Source organism: Neocloeon triangulifer, unplaced genomic scaffold (genome assembly GCF_031216515.1).
Source record: "Neocloeon triangulifer isolate White Clay Creek 2 clone unplaced genomic scaffold, ASM3121651v1 ptg000003l, whole genome shotgun sequence".
Classification (NCBI taxonomy): Eukaryota; Metazoa; Arthropoda; class Insecta; order Ephemeroptera; family Baetidae; genus Neocloeon; species Neocloeon triangulifer.
Window position 1 is genome coordinate 1,772,346 of NW_026775546.1, and position 20,242 is coordinate 1,792,587.

At 33.9% G+C, this 20,242-nt stretch overlaps 1 protein-coding gene and 2 non-coding genes across 4 annotated transcripts in view; 2 read left to right on the forward strand and 1 right to left on the reverse strand.

The window, feature by feature from the left end:
* Positions 1–733: 733 nt before the first annotated feature.
* Positions 734–20,242, forward strand: part of LOC132205931 (protein Wnt-16-like) — a 28,063-nt gene continuing 8,554 nt past the window's right edge. For both annotated transcript variants that reach the window (XM_059635321.1, XM_059635322.1), the window contains exons 1-2: positions 734–971; positions 12,029–12,339. In XM_059635321.1, the coding sequence (XP_059491304.1) occupies positions 892–971; positions 12,029–12,339 (391 nt within the window). In that variant the 5' untranslated portion in view covers positions 734–891. The remainder of the gene's footprint in view (positions 972–12,028; positions 12,340–20,242) is intronic.
* LOC132193289 (5S ribosomal RNA) lies at positions 19,311–19,429 on the reverse strand. Its single transcript, XR_009441437.1, has one exon. It is a non-coding gene; the product is annotated as a 5S ribosomal RNA (ribosomal RNA).
* Positions 19,681–19,799, forward strand: LOC132193278 (5S ribosomal RNA). Its single transcript, XR_009441427.1, has one exon. It is a non-coding gene; the product is annotated as a 5S ribosomal RNA (ribosomal RNA).

Genomic DNA, 20,242 nt, shown 5'->3' on the forward strand with positions numbered 1-20,242 from the left:
ATTCTATATTTGTATTGAAAATGGTCTTGAATAATATTCTGGAAGCTTGCAATAATGTTAAAATATATTTTTACTAAACAAATATTATTCAATTTGCATCTAAAGGTTACATAAATATTTTTATAAAAACATTACTTTACGTTCCCCACCTCTTTTGCTGTTATTTTATAAAATAATGAGATTGTGCCACATCGACCAAAATTTCAATTCCATATAAGGAAAAAATAAATAAGTATCTCATTATTCCACAAATAAAATTAAAAATCTTACATTAATTAGGTAATTCGATTAAGAATTACAGAGGACAGAAAATAAAATTTTCATTCAATTCCCACTCAGAACTTCCTGTCGTTAATAAATTTAAATCGTAATTTAATCATTTACTGAGGAAAAAACTAATACTTTGCTCCTGTAAATTATGCAGCGCGCCCGTCCTCTCCGTCGGTGACTTCAACGCCGGATTTTCACCCAAAACCAATTTTCGCGCCCAACAGCGGGACAGCGGACGCGACCTGCGGGCCTTCAGGGGTCCGAGGAAGACAGGGCAGCCGCCCCCGGGGGTGCGGGGGTTGGCGGCGGGCGCGAGTCGGTGAAAACGGCGCGACCGCGGCGGCGGAGCGCGCGGCGTCTCGGCGAGAACAAAGGCCGAGTGCGCAGAGCGGCGGCGCGTTTGAGCCAATGAGCTGGCTGGGCCCGAGTGGGCCCGCCCGCGGCCCTGCCAGTCGCACACACGCCGCGGTCGCGCTCGGACGTGCCAGTGAGGAGAGTCAGTGAGAAAGAAAAGTGCCGAGAGAGTTTTGCAATTGCAAAGTAGTAGTGCCGGTGCGTGCGTCGTTTGTTCACCCTTTCTGCACACCATGATCCTGCGGCTGAACGGATAAGTTGCTGCAGATGGCCACTGTGAGGCTGTTGGTGCTCGTGCTGGGCCTCCTCGGGCCCCACTGGCCCAACAAAGTCAGCGCGAATTGGATGTGAGTAGAATCACGGAAATCGAAAATGAGGAAAAATGTTGATATAGAAATGAATCATCCTGCATCGAGTTTTTAAATTGAAAATCGTATAAAAAACTAAGTTTTCAAAGATTCAATATTCAAGTAAATAAACCAAGGAAAAATTTTCGAGATCGCTGATTTATAGTTAGGGAATAAAATATCAAAATATTCATCCTCTCATTTACATAAATAAATAACAATATGTAAAAAATTGATAATTATAAATATTTTTTCACAGTCAAAATATATTCTGGAATTTTTATCTTCAAAAGTTTGGGTGCGTTTAGAAATAATTCCTTTGAGCTCAAAAAAGAAGCACCGTCTCTTATTTGGCTTGTAATTATACCTCAAATTAGGTGTAATTGCGATGCCCTTTAATCTGAGAGGCTAAATAACTTAATGGACATAATTTCATAATTTCCGTTGGGATGAAATCTCTTCTCCTCCTCATATCATGTAAAGTTTCCTAAAACTAAAACAAAAACTTTTAAATTGTTGAACTTGCCAAAACTTTTTTTATTAATTAAATTTAATAGAAATAATGATTGAAATATTTGAAGTTTACTTATTTTTGAAAATTAAACATAATTTCTATGATTATCAATTTTTTTCAAAAAAAAGCTTAGTCTTTATTCTCCATATATTATCTAAATGTTATGAATTTACTGAAAAATTAAATATAGTTCGGAACAAGCGAAGTTATTTTTATCATTTTAATATTGAAAAATGTATTAAGTCGTCTCGTTGTTTTTGTTTTTAAATTATGTTTTTGCTTTTGGGTGTCATTTCACGTCTGGCTCTGGCACATCTTTTTCAGTCTTGGAAGTATAAAATGTGCGTTAATTGTCGTCGGCAGCTCAGCAGCGTACATAGGACCGGTTTGTCGTTGGACTGAGTGTCGGGACTCGCGGCCTGCCCGCCCGAGAACTGGCCCTCGGATATCGCCCCATGCAAACGAAGCCCGCGCTGCCACTTTTTGGCGGCGCGCACACGTGTTTTTGAGCGCAAAAACGCGCAGAGAGAGCAGACGCGTATTCGGTTACCTCTGCACGCACAAAGTACGTGAAATTTGATTTCTTTGTTTGTAAACAAAACCTCATCTGCATAATATGCGTTTTAAAGAGAAAATTTATATAAGAGGGCATTTTGGTGATTAAACCGAGAAGTGCTTCGGGTCATTTAAAAAGTCAGGCAGCAATCGGACTTTTGAAAGATAAAAAAAATGAATTTGTTACGCTGCAATAATTTTATGAAAGGAAGATGAAAATATAAGAACGCAATTTTGATTAAAAACATGTAAAAAAATTACTAATCATAAAAGTCTCATATTATTATTGAAATCTGTTTAATAAATTAAAGGGTCTAAATTTTCTCTTTCATTTAGCGATAATTCAGAATTAATACAAAATATTTCCAAAATATTTTACTATCTAAAGTAAAATTTATTTTTTTAATAATTTTTAACATCCAGAAATTTGCTTTCATTTTTCTCTTTGCTATTCAGGCAGATTTTTGAGCCTGAGAATGATTTTGTTATTCCTTGCGTTTTCTTTGTAACCCAAGGCTGGAAGCGTGAAAAGGAAATTTCAATGTAGAGCGCTGCACATTATATTATGCGACACACGAAAATGCAACTTTCGCCCCCCGAATTCCTGTGTCCGCGTCCGCCCTTCAGGGGGTCAGGTTCATTTACTCCACTTTGGAGCGGCTTAGCCCCTGTTTTCCCAGTTCATCTATTTTGCCTATTATTCGAGCCAGCGCCCCCCGCTTGCTTTTTGTATGCGGCCGAAAAAAGTGTTTGTTGAAACGGAGCCACAAATAAGAATAAGCAAGTGGAAAGAACTTTTCATTCCGCGTGTAATTTTCTCCCTCGCTGGTGGTGCTTCGGATTATCTCTAGCTGAGCAAACAACAAACTGTATCAAGCGGCTCTATATATACAATGCGTCGAGGATTTTCACCCAGCCAGTGAACACGAGATTCTTTCCTTGTCGGCAGAGAGGAGCTTATGAGAATGAGCCGCTCTTCGTGTCGAGAGGTTGAAGGTTAGAAAATTAATGAGCTGCTTTTTGCATTATTCAGATCGAAATTAATTATTTTTGGATGTGCCAGACAAGTTTGTTGATTATTGTTATTTGTCAAAGTCTTACGAAGAATTTAACATGAAAAATGTCCAATTCCAATTGTTGGGAGGGAAACATTGAATTGTTGGACAAAACGTCACCACCAATAACAAGAATTTTGCTCTGAAACTTCTGATTAAAAAAAGACCCTAAGTGAGTGATTTTAATACTGCACGAATTTTGATTTGATGCTGAGTTAATTCCCATTTTTTTATTTTTTTATTTAGATGCGAGGATCAATTCATTATTTAAATTGAAAAATAGATTATATGATATACTGAACTATTTTGCGGTGTTGTCAAAATGCATCAAGATGGTTGATGATAAATTTGAAATGAACTTGGTGAGAAATTATTTTCAAATAATTATTTCGTTCCGTTTGAGCCTAGGAGGAGAAAATTCTCATTCGGCTCTTAATATATAACAAACTCAAGCACAAAAATGCATGTTAATAAATTTATGCATAATATAAATTCCATTTAATTTTTAGTTATTTCATTTAAAGTTGAAATATGACCATTTTGTGAATTTTTCCTATTTTTAATTAAAAAATTAATTCTCGAAACCTGCAAAACGTAAAAACTCTAAATATGTATTGAATAAACAAATATTTTTATAAATAAATTTATCAAAATGTAGTCAAATTTCAACGCATATACTTTTATTATTAAAAATGTTTTGAGCAGGCTTTTATTTATCAATTCTCAGAAAATTTAGTATTATTCGTAACCATTCACGGGAATCGTCATATTATCTTCCTTATGGTCAATGAATTTTTATTGTAAGAATTTAAAAACGTTTCCCCTTTGTATAAAAACTATATATCGAGGAAAATTTTATTTTAATTCTAACTCTCTTATTTCAATTAGCATCCTAGTGCAGGATGAAAATGAGGCAAATTCATAAAAACGGCGGCTGAATATTTTGGTATCTTACATTTTTGATTGACTTTCAAATTGCTCTGAACTCAACCCAGCTCGATAGAAGTTTCAACATAAACAATCCATAATACTAAAATTAATGTAGTTAAAAGAATTCTTTATAAATTCCTTTGAGCAAACTAACGCAGTTCATATTATTGTTAAAAATTGTTAAGTTTGTTTAAAATATCAATTATTTTTGTAATTTTTCCAACAAAATAGTAATTAATTAAAATATCTTTTACTAAACGCTAACGTGGAATTTTCAATACAAAAATTCCAAATTCTTAAAGTGGCCAAATTAGCTCTGGTAATATTAACACCTGCGTGCGTGGATTCAAAAAGGAAAACGAGTTAATAAAATGTTTTCGGGCTAATCGAAATCCCATAAACCACGCATGGCAAGAGGAGTGAAACCATTATACATTTCTGCTCGAGAAAATTCCGCAGCGCGAGGAAAATCCGCAGCAGCAATAAAGGTGCTCGTAAAGTGGTGATATGCGAAATTCCTGCACCGCGACAAAAGTCGCCATAGATTCGGAACCAATAAAAGTGAGTATTCGCGGCGACACATATTTCTACTTTGCAAGCGATAATGGCCCCCGTTATTATCGCATCTCTCTCGAGCACATTAAATTCCTTCGCCATTGTTGCGGGGTGGTTTTTCGCCGCGACTTTACGAGTAGAGAGAGATCTGCACACGCCATACAACATTATGCTGCGAGTGTACCTTTAATGGCGAAATATTGTTGGAACGCGATCATTATATGGCTCCGCAGCACTCGCCGCAAATCATAAAGGTGCAAATTTTTATGAGATCTTTGACAGCAGAGATTTATTTTTTGTGCCATATAATAAAGATTAGCTTTTGCCAAAAGACTTTTTTATAATGTTGGTGGCTGAGGAACGTTAAATTTTGTTATTAAAAAGCAATTACAACTCGTCCAGTCTTAAAACATACCAAAATCGTTAAAACTAAGTAGATTTTTCTCATGGATATACAAATGTACAAATCTCTTATCGTATGTTGAAAAGAGTTAATGTAAATATAATAAAAATTAAAAAAAAAAAAAATTAATTGTGGATTATGTATTTTGAAAATGTTACATTTTGAGAGTTATAAATTTAAATAATAAAGATAAAATAATAATTTTAATTTGCAAAGTAAAAAAATTAGGTTAAAATTAAGTATAAAATGACAAATTTTATTAATTTTTTTAAACAATAAATTAAATATTATTTAAATAAAATATTATTTTTAAATTCGTAAATAAATATTCTTGTGCCTTTCAGTTTTATTCTCCTGCGTATATGTACATATTAAATACATACAGTTTGTTATTTGCCCTCTCCCAATCTCGGCAAGTCGATGATCCGAATCTCGCTATTTTGCCAAAAGAGTATCAGCGTTGACGACATCGGAGGGAAAACACAGATTGAGCTGCTCAGATATTCATTGGACTGATCAAATATTAATGCGCGGCGGCGCTCGTTCATAACACAGCGAACCGTGCCAAATTTCATGCAATTTGGTTTATTTTCTTTAGCCGAACAAACTCTGTACAACATGATGTACATAAAAGAGCAAAAGCAAGATCAGACAACGCCAACGTATTTCGACAATGATTTATTATTATTTAAATACAAATATAAGAAATAGGATGCAACAAAAAGCACAATTTACATAAAGGAGGCTCTTTATTTTGGACGAGAAATAAACAGTTTGAATTATTTAATATTTTGAAATGAAAACAAAAAAATTTATAAATCAATTAATTTTATTAAATTCAATGTAAATAATTAATAATAATATTCAAATAAACAATAAGAACAAAACGGAAATAATTAAAATAGAGAGAAACATATTTTCAGAGGTTTCCCAATGAAGAATAAAAAGACACTGATTTTGATAATAATCTGTTCAGAATTTTAATATAGATTTCGTTAATTTAAACTACAAAAATAAAAAAAAATTTCATATATAAGTAAACGGGAGGGATTTATTAAAAAAATCAGAATCAATTTTATTGCCGTTGAATTAAAACTCTCAGCTTTTCCTCGTGGAATTTTTAAATTTTTCTTAAATTCATAGAATAAATAATTATATTGAAAAAGCTTTATCAAGGAAAACTTGACTTATTATTCAAGCAAGAATCAACTCTCAATCACTGAATTTTTCTGCAATGAAAAGGTTTTTTAAATGAAATAAAGTGACATTTTATCTCCCTTATCCGAATGTTTTAAATATTCTAATTTTTCCTCATTTTTTAATCTTCTAATTTATAAAACAAAGAACAAAAAAGAACAGAATTAAAATGTTTTTTTCTGACTCGTATACTTGGCAATTTCAACGAAACAAGGAGCCTTAAAAACCTCTTCTTGTGTCAAGCGAGATTCGCGCAGACATTCATCGGATCCAATCCTCACTGCGGACCGAATCAAATCATAGTTGGGTGGAAATTATTCATGAAACAATGGATAGAGCGAAATACACGGTGTAAACAGGGGTACCGCGTAATTACACGCGGCGGCTAATTGTGCGTTGCCGCGGCCGAAATTACTCCCGGCGGGACGGTTTTTGCATAAATCATCAGTCCGAATTCGACGAGAGAGAGAGAGAATTCTCGGTCCTTCGCGTTACTCATTCCCTCTCGCGCCGAGAGTACAAAACTGGTTTTCGAAGAGCATTTAGCATGTGGATTAAAATAAATAAATAAATACACTTACAAAACGCTGCTCGAAAGAGAGAGAGAGACAGAGAACCGCTCGCTCTTTTTCTCCTCGTTCGGGTGGCGTGATTTTTTTATTATTATTTTGCCTTTTCTCTTTTCTCGTCTCGCGCGGCCGAGACTCTCTGCGCGCTGCCTCGATCGCGTTTTATAATGTGTATTCCCTGTTCCTAATGAAATGAAATCGACGACCAAATTACTCAAGGCTTAATAACACGCCTTTATATTATTCCAGCAGCCTCTCGCCATTGTGTGCAGATTTATATAATATACGCGCGCGCTTTTTTTTTTTTTACATTCAACTCTCTTTATTCTCCCTCTGCGCTTATACCTGCCGGAGTAATTATTTTGCCACTAGCAAATGACTCATTAGGAATCGAGCGAGATGAAGCACCGTGCTAAAAAAAATTAGGAGCCTTGTGAATATTGTTAATTGGCTTTCTCAGCAGAGCTGAGAGGGGCACGAATATTTCCCTTTCTTAAATTTTTTTCAATTCTTTCTCATACTGATTATAAAATATTTTAATATAGTATTTTTTTTCAAATACTTTTCTACAATAATACGTTTATAAAACCTAAGGAACAATCATTAGAAAGTGGACACTCACATTAAGATAGAAATAGAGAGGACCAATTTTATTTAACAAATATTAATATCAATTATTTTAAATTTTGGTAAAGTAAATAAAAAAATTCAATTTTAGAAGTCTTTTTATTACATAATAACTTAATTAGTTATAAAAATTAAATAAATAATTAAAATTGATTAAATTAAAAAAAATGATAATACATATAGCAGTTTTAATTTAAAAACAAGTATTGCTTAATTTTTGCATAAAGTTTATCTTAAAATATATATTAAATAAATATTTTTTTCTATTTTTCTATACCTTTTGCTCTCACCTTGTTCTAGACCGACTCTTACTGACTCAAAAATTTTGTATTCTTTGAAAAAAGTTTAATCGAAATTTGTATTGAAATTCGTCTATATTGTATACAAACCTCAAATATTGTAATAAAATGATAGTAATTTATTTTAATGCATTAAATTTTAAAATTTTAAATCTTGCTGTTGGCATGGTTGATGCTTTTAGCCGTCTCAGGAGACAAATTCACAAATTGCGTGTCATATTTTTCAGGAATAGAACATCTAGAAAGGAAAGATTGCTAATGATTACCTCTCAACTTAATATTTCATGCAACTAGAAGTTTGTAATTAACCAATTTATAAAATTACCATTAATTTCACCCTGAGTTTCAGAAAAGGATGCAAATTATGCGGTGTAAAACTTTTGGGACACGTCCTTCCTTTATTTGTATGCAAATGAGCCGAATTTTACGACGGAAAAACGCCGCTTCTTTTTTTGTGCAGACCAAACAAACGCCGAAAAAGTAAAAAGTATTTAAAGCCTCACAAAGGCAAAAATCGGTTTACCGATGCTGCGACTGACTTGTGTGTGAATAAGACCCATAAACATGCACCTGCTCACATATTGACTCTCACTTTAAGGAAAATAAAAAATCATGAGAAATCTCCTAATCCCTTGATTGGGACGTGCGGGAGAAAAACGCCGCAGCAAATATTTGAGTCGTTTTTCAATCGCCGCTCCACAGGGAAAGAAGAAGAAATTTTTCGGCTGCGCACGAGAAAGAAATAGGACCACTCCTATTTGCTGTGATAATACGACTCTGCGCGCGCGGCTTTGTATTTATTGCCATTGTATTATGTTCTTAAAGTCAAGGCAGGGGTATTGTGTGTGCGTGAGAGAGAAAGAGACGCGCATTAGGATCTTCCTTTTAGGTAGAGATGACAATAATAATAATACGCACGGTAATGAAGTAATGCGTCTTGCCTAACTCCCTTTTCGTTCCATCTGCTGATCTCTTCCAAAACATGTTCCCTGGAGATTTCATTTTATTATTAAGCTAAATATGGAGTAAGTTGATGCTTTGTTAGATGTAATTTTCGTTCAGCCCTGAAGTAAGTGAGTAATTTTAGGACTTTTTGTTATTAATTTTTGGTTCATTAACTGTTTTTATTAGGAGAAATTTCTTAGTAAGGCTTTTCCCGAAAATCGGTGACATCGGGGAAATATTTCATTTCAAAGTAGATGAAGCATATTGTGAAAAATCTCTGCAGAAGTAAAATAAGTTGAAATTTAATCAAAAGGTTAACAAATGCGATTTTTTATGAAAATTTTAAGGGTTTTCAAGTGATTTCATGATTTCTGATATTTACAAAATTCAGGAATTCAACATGGCAATCTATGTCAAAAATATATATATATTTATATTTTCTTCAATTTATAATTTTGTTGGACTGTCATCAACAAAGTATTAAAAAAAAAAAACATTTTCACACAATTGTATTAATCTGTGTTTATTTTTGATTTCTTTTTTTTATATTACTTTCCATTATATATATCATTTAAAAATTTTATTATTTTTTTCCATTTTTTAATTATACCATAAGGAATCTTGAATTACTTTTTGTACAGGTTGAATTTTTGCTGAATTATTTTTACTTAGAAAATGTCGATATATAATTAAGCATCATGAAACATAAGTGATATTCATTTAAAAGAAATTTTAATTTTGTTTTCATGCATTCTTCTTTGCCTTGTTCATTAGATTCTTAACAGTGGAAATTTTGAAACACAAATTCTTGCGTAAATTTAAATATTTGCGTGGAATAAATAGAAAAAAATCATCACAATTTAGCATTTCAGCTATTTTAAAATGGCTAATTAAATTAAATAATAATTATTTCATTAATATTGTCGGCCCTGAATGGTTTTATTTTTGCTATTTACAAAAATTCATTATACTTTTCTGCCCTTAAATCGTTGTAAATTCTAAATATTTTCTTTAACACAATCATAAATTTTTTAATCTGACTCAGGAGGAGTTACAAATAAAACTGCAATTTGTTCCACTTAATTTTTACTATATTAAATTGCAAATATTTTAAACCACATGTCCTTTTTCCACGTATTATGGGCCTGATTATTTTTCACTCTTTCCTAACAAATTAGCCATGTTGCTCGACTATTGAATTTTATGACCACTCTCGAGTCCGGGGGACCAATTTACAAAAATTTTCTCTAATAAAATGTCTTGCGTTTCCAAGAACGCGAGCTCTCGAGATCCGCCTTCCTTATAATATTTCGACCCGTCGCACGCGGTAAACACTCATAGGCACTCGGATATTTGGATTTAGAGACTTACATCAGACAGAGTTTTCGAGTTCAAAGCGAGACGCGGGCCAAATAAAACGAGCAGCGCACCTAAACCGGCGTAATATTAACTGCTGGCCTCAAAGAGTGCCAGATGCCGTTTTGCCGCCGCTTTTACGCCAGAAAACAGCACCGTGTTTTCCTCAAAGCGCCGAGCGCGGTTATTAAAATAATATTTTAGAATTCCGAAATAAGGTACGCGCGTTGCTTGCCTGGGCGCTGATAAAAAGGCACTTTCCAAAGTTATACCACCGTAGTATGTATAAAAGCTGCAATTAAATTTAATATTCGGATAAAAGGTCTCCCATGATCCAAATTTATAAAAATGTAAATATGAGAGAGCCCACAGAAAATATAAATTACAACAAATTATTGCAATAATTATACAACGATTGTTTCCTTTCAAAAAAAGTGCCAAAAAAAAAACAATTAATAATTGTACCATAATTTTGATATAATTGATCAATCAATTATTAGGAGCCAAGAATTAAAAAATTTTATCATTAAATTATACTTTAAAATTACAGCAGCACTTTTAAAGTTAATAATTACTCGACCTAAAAGAAAGGACAAAATCAATGCAACTCAATGAGGTTCTTGCCATCAGCGGTGAATAGCTAGCTTATCACAAAAGCAACTTACTATTATTAAAATTTTATTCTTTTAATAAAATTTGGTCAAAAATCGGTTCCTTGATACTCGATTTTTTTCCAAATAAAATGCATAATTATATGCCTAAAAGTCAAGTTTAAATCCAGATTGTGCATTTTCCTACAAAAGATTCAGATTGAAATAAATAAATTTCATAAATTTTTTCCCAATAAGTGTCTTAAAAAACATGCCATATTCATAATCTGAAAATTAAATTATCAAGAATTGAAAAGTGGCAAATTTGACCAATTTTCTTCTCTCTGGCAAGCCAGTAAAACAATCTGTCTTTTAGAGATTCCGAATGTCCACTCCACTCTTTTATTTATTATACTTTAAATACATTAAAAATTATGATAATTACAAATTTAAGTATTTTTCACTAGAAAAATTAGCACAGCGCTTATTGATAAGAATTAATTTAACTGTTGCTGGCAAATTGTTTATTAAATTTGAGTTTGTTTTAAAAATCAGAACAAAGGTCGTTGCACCTACCCCATTATTTTGTCCTCCCTGTTGGGTGCAGTATTTTGTAAGAGGCAGACTCCATCAGGCTTTACTCAAAATGAATTAGTGATGAGTTGAGCTATTATGCCTCTATTTACCGTCCCGGGACGGACGCAACAACAACAGCAGAGATTAGCTTTCAACTATAACATTATAAACCTTACGTACGCGCTGCTCTCGCCGCGCGCACAAACACACTCCGGCGCTCAATTATTTACAAACCGAGCTCTGGAAACAACAACACAACTAACTGAGAGAGCAGCACAATGGAAAAAGTATAGTTGCAAAAAAATAAAAATAAAAATCCTCTCTTGGAAATTGAATACGAAAACTGCGCACAAAAGCAGGCAGAGTCGCATTAACCATTTAAGAGTCTGCAAAGCTGTTATTAATTTAAATTACAAAACAAAATGATTTCGTCACACCGAAGTGTCAAATAAATAATTTAATAATTTAGAGCTTCGTAGGACAGGAGAATTAATTTACTTTCATGAAATTTAGAAAGTTGACTTTTAAACCCTTTCGATATATTTTATTCATGAATGAGCAAAAAAGTGTCCATTGAAAGCTCACACCCACCTCCATAAATTCCTTTCAAAAAATGTTATATGGCATTTCTCGAATGGATGTGAGAATGAATGAGAGACACCAGTTTTGTGTAACTTCGGTTTATCTCCATTTTTACTTCTTGCGTTTCTTTCTCTCCAAAGAGAGTCAATAAACATTACTTACAAAATAAGTAACGGGACTTACTTTTAGACAGCTTAAAAATTTTACCACACCCTCTATTTATGATAGGAAAATTTAAAAAATTAATCACAGTTTATTTTTACTTGAAAAATTAAATTTTGGTGATATATTTTTGTTCTTGCAGGTACCTTGGCGTTTCAGGCGTGTCGCCGTCGTCGTACCTGTATCAGCAGCACCCGACTGTGGGCCCGCACAGTGCAGAGCCCGAAGACCCAATGGGTCCGACGGCTGAGGCGCGGGCCCTTTGTTCCTCCCTGCCGGGAATTTCGTCGCAGCAGGTCGAGGTCTGTCTTCAGCAGCCGGCCGTGATGCAGGCCGTGGCCTCGGGGGCGGCCAGGGGCATCGACGAGTGCCAGCACCAGTTCCGCAACGAGCGGTGGAACTGCTCGACGCAGAACGACGAGAACAATTTGTTCGGATCGACGCTTGAAAGAGGTAAAGATGGCCTTATTATTATTATTTTTAATTATTAAAAGGTTGATGAGGATGACACTTACTGTCAGAACATGATGATTACTAGATACATGACCACAGAGATATCATAGCTCGAATTATAATAATATAAATATTTTAAAAACGATAAATAATTTTGGTTGGAATAGTATTATTATTTGATTAAAAATTGTTGACTTTTTATATTACACTTTAAAAAAAATCATCAATAATTTTGCATAGAATTGATGCATAAAATTGGTAAACATTAATTTTAATTAGAATAAAAGAAATTTGATAACAGTTATTTAGAGTAAAATAAAAAAAAAATAAATTCAAGTCAATATTAATTTATATAATGTTATATTATAAATTGACAAAATAGCAAATTTTATTTTTAAAAGCATTGGCAATAAGACCTTTTACTTTGTTACAAATATTTCAACTTTATTTTAATAATTGCTTTTTAAATTTTTTAGAGGGCAGAGATTGTTTTTTCGAAATTGATGCACCTATATGAAACAACCCAATTTTAATTATTTTCTTTAAAATGTTATTGTATTTTTTGCTTTGTTGTATTACAAGTCAAAATATTGTGGTCTGATGAGGACTTAGAAAACCACGCAGATACGCTTTGAAGCGATGAGCGCACAATGTGCTCCGCACGTCTCCATCAATCACCCTCCCGAGCAGAAAATTCTCGGTCTCTTTTTTTTTTACCGCCGCTCTTTCGGGCACGTGCAGCATCTCGAATTTAAATTTTAAATCAGCTGCTCCTGCTCCACGCTGAAAAGGATAATTTCTTTTCGCACCCGGAACTCCTGCTGCGTTTTTGCTCCTTCTTTTAAAACTATGAAGCGACACTTTTATAATATTGAAAGTACATTAATAAAATCCGATGAGCTCTTTTATATACTGATTGAGAGCGAGTCGAAAAGCTAGAGCAGCTCCTCCATTTGTCATTCTCTTTGCGTGTAGAAAAGCAGCGGCCGCCAGAAAAAGAGTGGAACACAAAAGCAAATATTTCAGCGTTTCATTCGTTTGGGGTGTCACTTTAGTGGAACGAAAAAGGCTGTGGGAAAGCTGTTTTTGTGCGTGGAATGCGGTAGTTAATAAAAGTTGAAAGGTTAGAGGAGACTTTTTCTGCGACAAAAACAAATATTTGTTACTATTTCCATGGCCCACGATAAATTATTCAAGTTGGCTTTAAAAGTCCTTTTTTCACTTGCTGAAAGCGAAACTGCGAAAGAGTTTCCAATTTAAGGAAAAATGTGGTCAATTTATTGTTAATTTCAATTTTTTAATTAATGCATTGAAAATGATTTGCTCCGCCAGGGAGCAGTTCAGGAAATGAAATAAAACTATAGGCGAAAATTCTACATTTTTAGCAATTTTTGCTGGGTTTGATACAAGTTTGAGGTCAATTTTGACTGTAAAATTATATATTTTAAAGTTCTAAGACGCTACTTTATTTCCAATTATAGGTCAAAAACATGTGATTCGAAAACTAGAAATTAAGAAAAAAAAATCTCGTACGGTCTGATCAAACCACGGGTTCATTCAACGACTCAACTGCTTTTCCTTACATCAAATGAATTTGAAGTTTTATGGAAGTTGTTCCTGTTTGCAAGAAATGGGCTGAAACAGCAAAATATTTTGTACATTTGATATTTCATTCTAGAATCTAATGCTTTTAATGGGATAAGATGAGCTCCAGAATTTAAAATGTTAAAATAATTTGGCAGGCATTTTTATTTAATTTAAACTGACATTTTTGCATTATCAAACTAACCATTTTTTGAGAATCTCAAATTATCATATCAGCTTTTGAATATGAAGGTAATTTTTTTCTCCTTTTGTAGCTTCCTTCAATCTTAAGACAAATTGAACCTGCAAAGACCCTGAAGTATAATGCAAAACGAAAAAGGAAATCATGCATAAATTTCACGCGTTATCAAAATTTCCTGATCTAGGTCATAAATATGATAATTCGAGAGCACTGTATGTAATCTCTGACAACGACCAGCATAAGCTACAAACAGCAGCAACTCATAATTATGTAACACACACACACATCCCCCCTGGTGATATATGTATATGTTACAGGGCGGGATACATTTTACAGGATTAGGCGCAAATCCCGCTCTCTCGCATTTATAAAAACCACTCTTTAACTTTATAGAGCTTGTAGAATTGGAGTTGAACAGGAAAAAATACGGCATTGCGATGTATATTTGTCCGGTTGTGGCGGATTAAAATAACATAATAGGGCGCGAATTAACACCTCGCATTTTATTGGCCGCACGATGACTTAATAGCCTTTATCTGGCTGCGTGTAATAATTATAATAACCAGTTTATTTTCACTGATACCTGCGCGAGATAAAGCACGCAGACCATCAGGGCCGTTTACTTTGCGGCGAGGTAAAGTACGTTGCCGATTTGCTAATGAGAGGAATTCCATGAGCGAAGGAACGCGCGGAATCTAGCTGCGCCGTTCATTATGCCAAATTTGGTGCCCGCCAAGCAGATTATTTTTCATATCTGAATATACACTAAGGAAATTTAATGAGGCGGAAATATTATGTATTAAATTTTCGGCTCTGATTGATTGAATTGTAAAATGAAACATCGTGCCCTGCGCGATTTTATCTGCTTAAAGGTGTGCATAAATTTCGCGGGGTGACGTAATCGATCAAGCAGCATCACGCAACCGGTTGAAAAACGCCAATTGATCCTACCTATCTGTTAATGAGATGGAATTGATCTTGGAACAGAAACAGACTAGTGTGTCTGCTCGTCTATATCGCAGGGTGTGTTTTTCAAACAAACAAATCGATTGGATAGATTACATTTTTAAAGTGTCTTTGATTCATGGTTTTTATTTATCTATAATAATAATATAATAATGTGACCAATATTAAAAAGATGAATATTATTAAAATTTATTAATTAACAAAGTTTTGTGCTATTATTTTTAATAATTTTGGTTAAAAAAAATTAATACATAATTAAAAACAATATACTTCATAAATTTAAAAATTCCTCCAGTCTGCATGAAATTTCTTTCAATTCTGAAAATTTTATTTAATCGTTTTGTAAAAGTTTAATTTTTTCAATTATTATCATTCGCCCTGTAGTAAAAATTTTAGAATATAGGTAGTAGCTAAAGCTAGTTGGTAGAAACATATTTGAAACTTAAATGCTCCTTGAATTTCGTTATTTTACACCATAATTGATAAAATAAATAATAATCTCAAGGTGCATGGAAATCAATCTGTAGGTCCGAACTTTTAGAAAACTTCTTCAACATGAACAATCAAATAAAATTTTAGCTGTGATGCGAACATTCCGATTTAAGTTTTAAAATTCCTTCTTTACCATTTTTAATACTCTAAATGACATATTTTCAACAATGGTGGTTAAAATTTCCTATTTTTCCAATAATTGCCAAAACGTTTTGCTAGACTGTTGTAAAGACTTGATTAGGCTATGCCAATAAGGAGTCCTTAAAAGTCATACAAAAGTTTTTATTACAACCAAATTTATCCCTTCACTTCTTCTTCTGCTGATTAAGGTTTGACAAAGCGGAACTGAAGATGGAAAATTTATTCAAGAAATTAATAAGGATTTTAAAAAAGGTAGTATTTTTTATTTTAAAGGAGACTCGTGAACGTTGAATAGGGTGTGTGCCGAGATGTAATCCTTTTAAGCAAATTTTATCAGACACGTCGCTAGCGATTATATTATGCTGGAATAGACAAATCCAGTCAAGTAGCTGCGAGTAACAAAAGAGATATGCTTATATATTGTCCGTGGGAACTAGACAGGTATAAGAATGCGGCACTAACTAAACTCGCACTAAAAGCGGCTAAAAGGTTAAAGGGAGAGAAATTTTATCGGAATAAGCCGCCGCACATATCAGTCGGCGCATTAGGAGACACGCGTGTTTTTTTTCTTCTATTTCTCTGATTGTTTGAAAAGTTGATGTTTTGGGCGAGAAAGAAATGAAAAGGATGCTGCGATTGAAAAAAGAAGAAGAAAAGGAATTCGTGCTTGGTATGAAAGACTCGGCTCTGAATAAACGCTGCTCAATCAGAACGCATGCACACCGACTTAACCGCGACAAATGCGATTCGTTCGGGTCCGGCCATTAGTTTCGCAACAATGCCTCTTCTTTTAGAATTCGACTCTCGCGCTCTCGCCTAGCACCAAGTTTTTCACTTCCAATATACGAGGGAAGCCATCTTGCAATATACAATTTCTCTCCGCGGCGTGCATAATTCTTCTTGTGTATATGATGCGTCGTCATACTCTTTGCTCTTTTTGTGCATTATCATTATTATGGATTCGTGTGTGCGCCGAGGGGAGGTTCTCAATAACTCTCTAAAAACAGCAGAGTTTTGCTCGAACCGACGCTGCGACGACAGAGAGCGGAAATAAGTCGAATGGATTAAAAATGGTAAAATGGATTAGAAAAATGGGGTTAAAAATGCACAAATCTCAAGCGTAGAGTTTCAAACACCACTTTTAGCTTTAACTAAAAATAGCAGACTTGTTTTATCAAAATTATAAACATTTCATGTGACAAAAATGATGAAAATTTAGCAACAACTTGCCGGTATTTGAAATTTTTTTCTTCACTGTAACCAGAATTTTAAAATTGGATAAATTTTATAAATCAAAATGGAAAAAAGTAAAATCCATCTTCTTTCTATTGCAACAAATAACTGTTATAAAAATTTAAACATTGAAAGGTATCCATTTTTAGGAAGGAAACATAGAATTGATGAATTGCTGGAAAAAAAGGCGCACCACCTCTCTAGCCAAGATTCTGCTAAATTTGATTTTATTTGCTAAATAAATTGCCGAGATAAAAAAGATCCACATCCACCGCAGTGAACCTTTTATTCTCTCTGTAAAAATTTTTAATCCAAAATTTCAATTTTGTCACATTTTTATCTAGTTTGTCTAGTTTTCTTAATATTTTATGGAATTGATGCTTCATGATATAGTTACGGATAAATTTCTTATGTTAAAAAAATGCCTCTAAAGTTTTTGAATCACATTTGTAAGTTCAAAATGAGTTTTAATTTTATGAGTTTTTTTTTTTAAATATCAAAACATTCCCATCGCATCAGAACCTCAATAAAAACATTCAATTTTGTAGATGATCAAGGACTGATATGTTATTTTAAAATTTAATTTGATTGTTAACGTTTTTTACACTATCCCTACTTTAATTAATTTTTTAGTGTTAATTTAACAACGAAAAAAACGCAGCAAATTCAAAACTCGTAGGAAGCCAAACCTGCTTTTCATCAGTTGAAAGCGCAAATTGGAACTAATGATCTGTTAACAAACAACTTTTGATGTGGGTACATATTCTGTTCGAACGACTAGATAATGCCTCCACAAATGCACATTATTTGTGTGTCCCGCCCATGCCGCATGCGTTTGTCACTCATTCTTTTGAGAGAGCGTAACCCTTTGGACACTGCGCCGGAGCACGCTCTAATTTGATCCCCCATCAAGTGACTGTGCTGCTGCTGGCTTATCAAATAATTAGTGCAGCTGCACCCACGTCTCTCTCTCTCGTCAGCCAGCCAGTCTGAGCTTTGCCGCTGCACTCATTACACGCTCCGATTATGCAAAAAGCATTACGTGCGCCCGACTTGCAAGCAAATTGCGCGACGCATCTCACTAATAATGTGTGTCTGTTGGCTGCTGCTGGCACTTTAATCAACTGGCGACAGAGTTATCTTGTGCGAGATTAGTTTCCAAAGTGTAGTGAATCAGGGTGCAGATTGCTCTTCCTCCAAGTGGAATTCTTTCTAAAGTTTACTTTATAAATCATATTCAAGCGAGAGAAAATCCTGTGGTTTACAGTTCCTGGCAGTAAAACAAATTTTCAAAATGAAAACATTTTGGATAATTTTTTTATAAATACAATTAATTATTTATCTGGTCTGCCTCATTTAAAATTTTAGAAGACAAGAAGCAAGATAGAATTTGTTTAAAATTTATTTTTGCAGTTCTGTTTTAAACTTTCGTTAGTGTTTAAAGTAAAAAAAATAACAAATCTCAATGAAAATACCATAATTTAATATACCGAGTTAGGTCCATTGCTTTAAGATATTGATTAACAAGATTGATAGTTAGTTAGAGAAGCACAGTAATTTATTCAATTTAAAAAATTTTTACCTTACATTTGAAAATAATAAAAAAAAAAAAAATGCCATTAGTTTCATTCACAATCCAAATTAATAATTGTTAATGAAATATGAAATTTATAAAAATATTTAATTCATAAAATAAATATTAATTATATTTATTAAGTAAATATTATTTTTCATAAATTTAATTTTGTTTAATTTTTTAGTATTTGTTGTTGTTATTTTCTGCATAATTCCACGTTCCACAACCTTTCTCTCTCTCCAAAAACTCATTTTACGCATCATTACAAGCGGTCCATCAAAAGTTGTTCTGATGATCTTTTACTTACACTTTGCATACCGAACCGGAACAGTCTGGGTATGTGTCTGTGTGTATTAAAGAAGGCGCTTTGGGAGATATTAAAATTTGTCCAGTCCGCGCGAGATAGCGGACAGCAGTAGGCCGATGGTGTAATGATTTGCTTTACGAGTGGAGTAATGAAGTGGTCCGCCCATGGCGAGTCCTCCTCCTCATTAAAACCCCCGCACCGTCATTATTATCACCACTAATGGCCTCTATCTGCAACCAGCCATCTTTATTGCACCCAAATTCAGCCAAATTAACGCCGCCGTGCGGATCCGGCTCGTTCTTTCTCGTCAGTGCAGGAAAACAATAGCAATAATTAGAGAATAATATAATTGGCCTACAAGCTGGTCTCACACTTTAAGCGATTCAAAAAAATGAAACATTGAAAAATTTACTCTTTAGATCGTCCGCTATTTTGAATTAGGATTTTTAAAATTATAAAAAAAGGATTTGCGCCTACAGCACGTGGTGTTCCCAGGCGGTCACCCATCCAGGTACTGACCACGCTCAACGTTGCTTAACTTCAGTGATCGGACGAGAACTGGTGTTTTCAACGTGATATGGCCGTAGGCACCAATGAGCACCAGACAATCCTCGAGCGACTGTGCTCCTGCCTGGTGCTCACCAAAAATAGAGACCAACGAGCTCAAATATAAATGAGCACCAAAATGAATCTTTTTTAATTTTTTAATATTGATTAATATTTTTTCATATTAAAAAGAGCCATTTTGGTGCTCATTTACATTTGAGCTCATTGGTCTCTATTTTTTGCTGGCACCAGGGAGGAGCACAGTCGCTCGAGGATTGTCTGGTGCTCATCGGTGCCTACGGCCATACCACGTTGAAAACACCAGTTCTCGTCCGATCACTGAAGTTAAGCAACGTTGAGCGTGGTTAGTACCTGGATGGGTGACCGCCTGGGAACACCACGTGCTGTAGGCGCAAATCCATTTTATTTTTGAAGCTCTTTAAAATTTCCCCTCACTTGTTCACTGGCTGAGGTGTAAAAAGGAAGATAAATGAATACGCAATAATTTTAAATAAAATTGCATATAATTATTATTATTATTACGATGAAAATTTATCACGTAGCAGGTGAAGAACTGATATAATTTTTCAAGCACACCGAAAATTGAAAAAAAAAATGAACAATTAAACCTTTTTAGTTTAGATTAGAGCTGCTGTTTTATAATTGGACTGTAACCATCAGTGTGCGTCAAAACTTGGAATTTCATTTAATTGCCACACTATTTTAGGAAGCCTTGATACAATTCTTTGCAACGAATCTTCTTTTCGCTTGGAGCCAAAAGATTAATAATTTTTAATTTTCAAATGCTTATCCACTCAATTAAACGCGGGGCGATATTTAACTGTAATTCCATCAC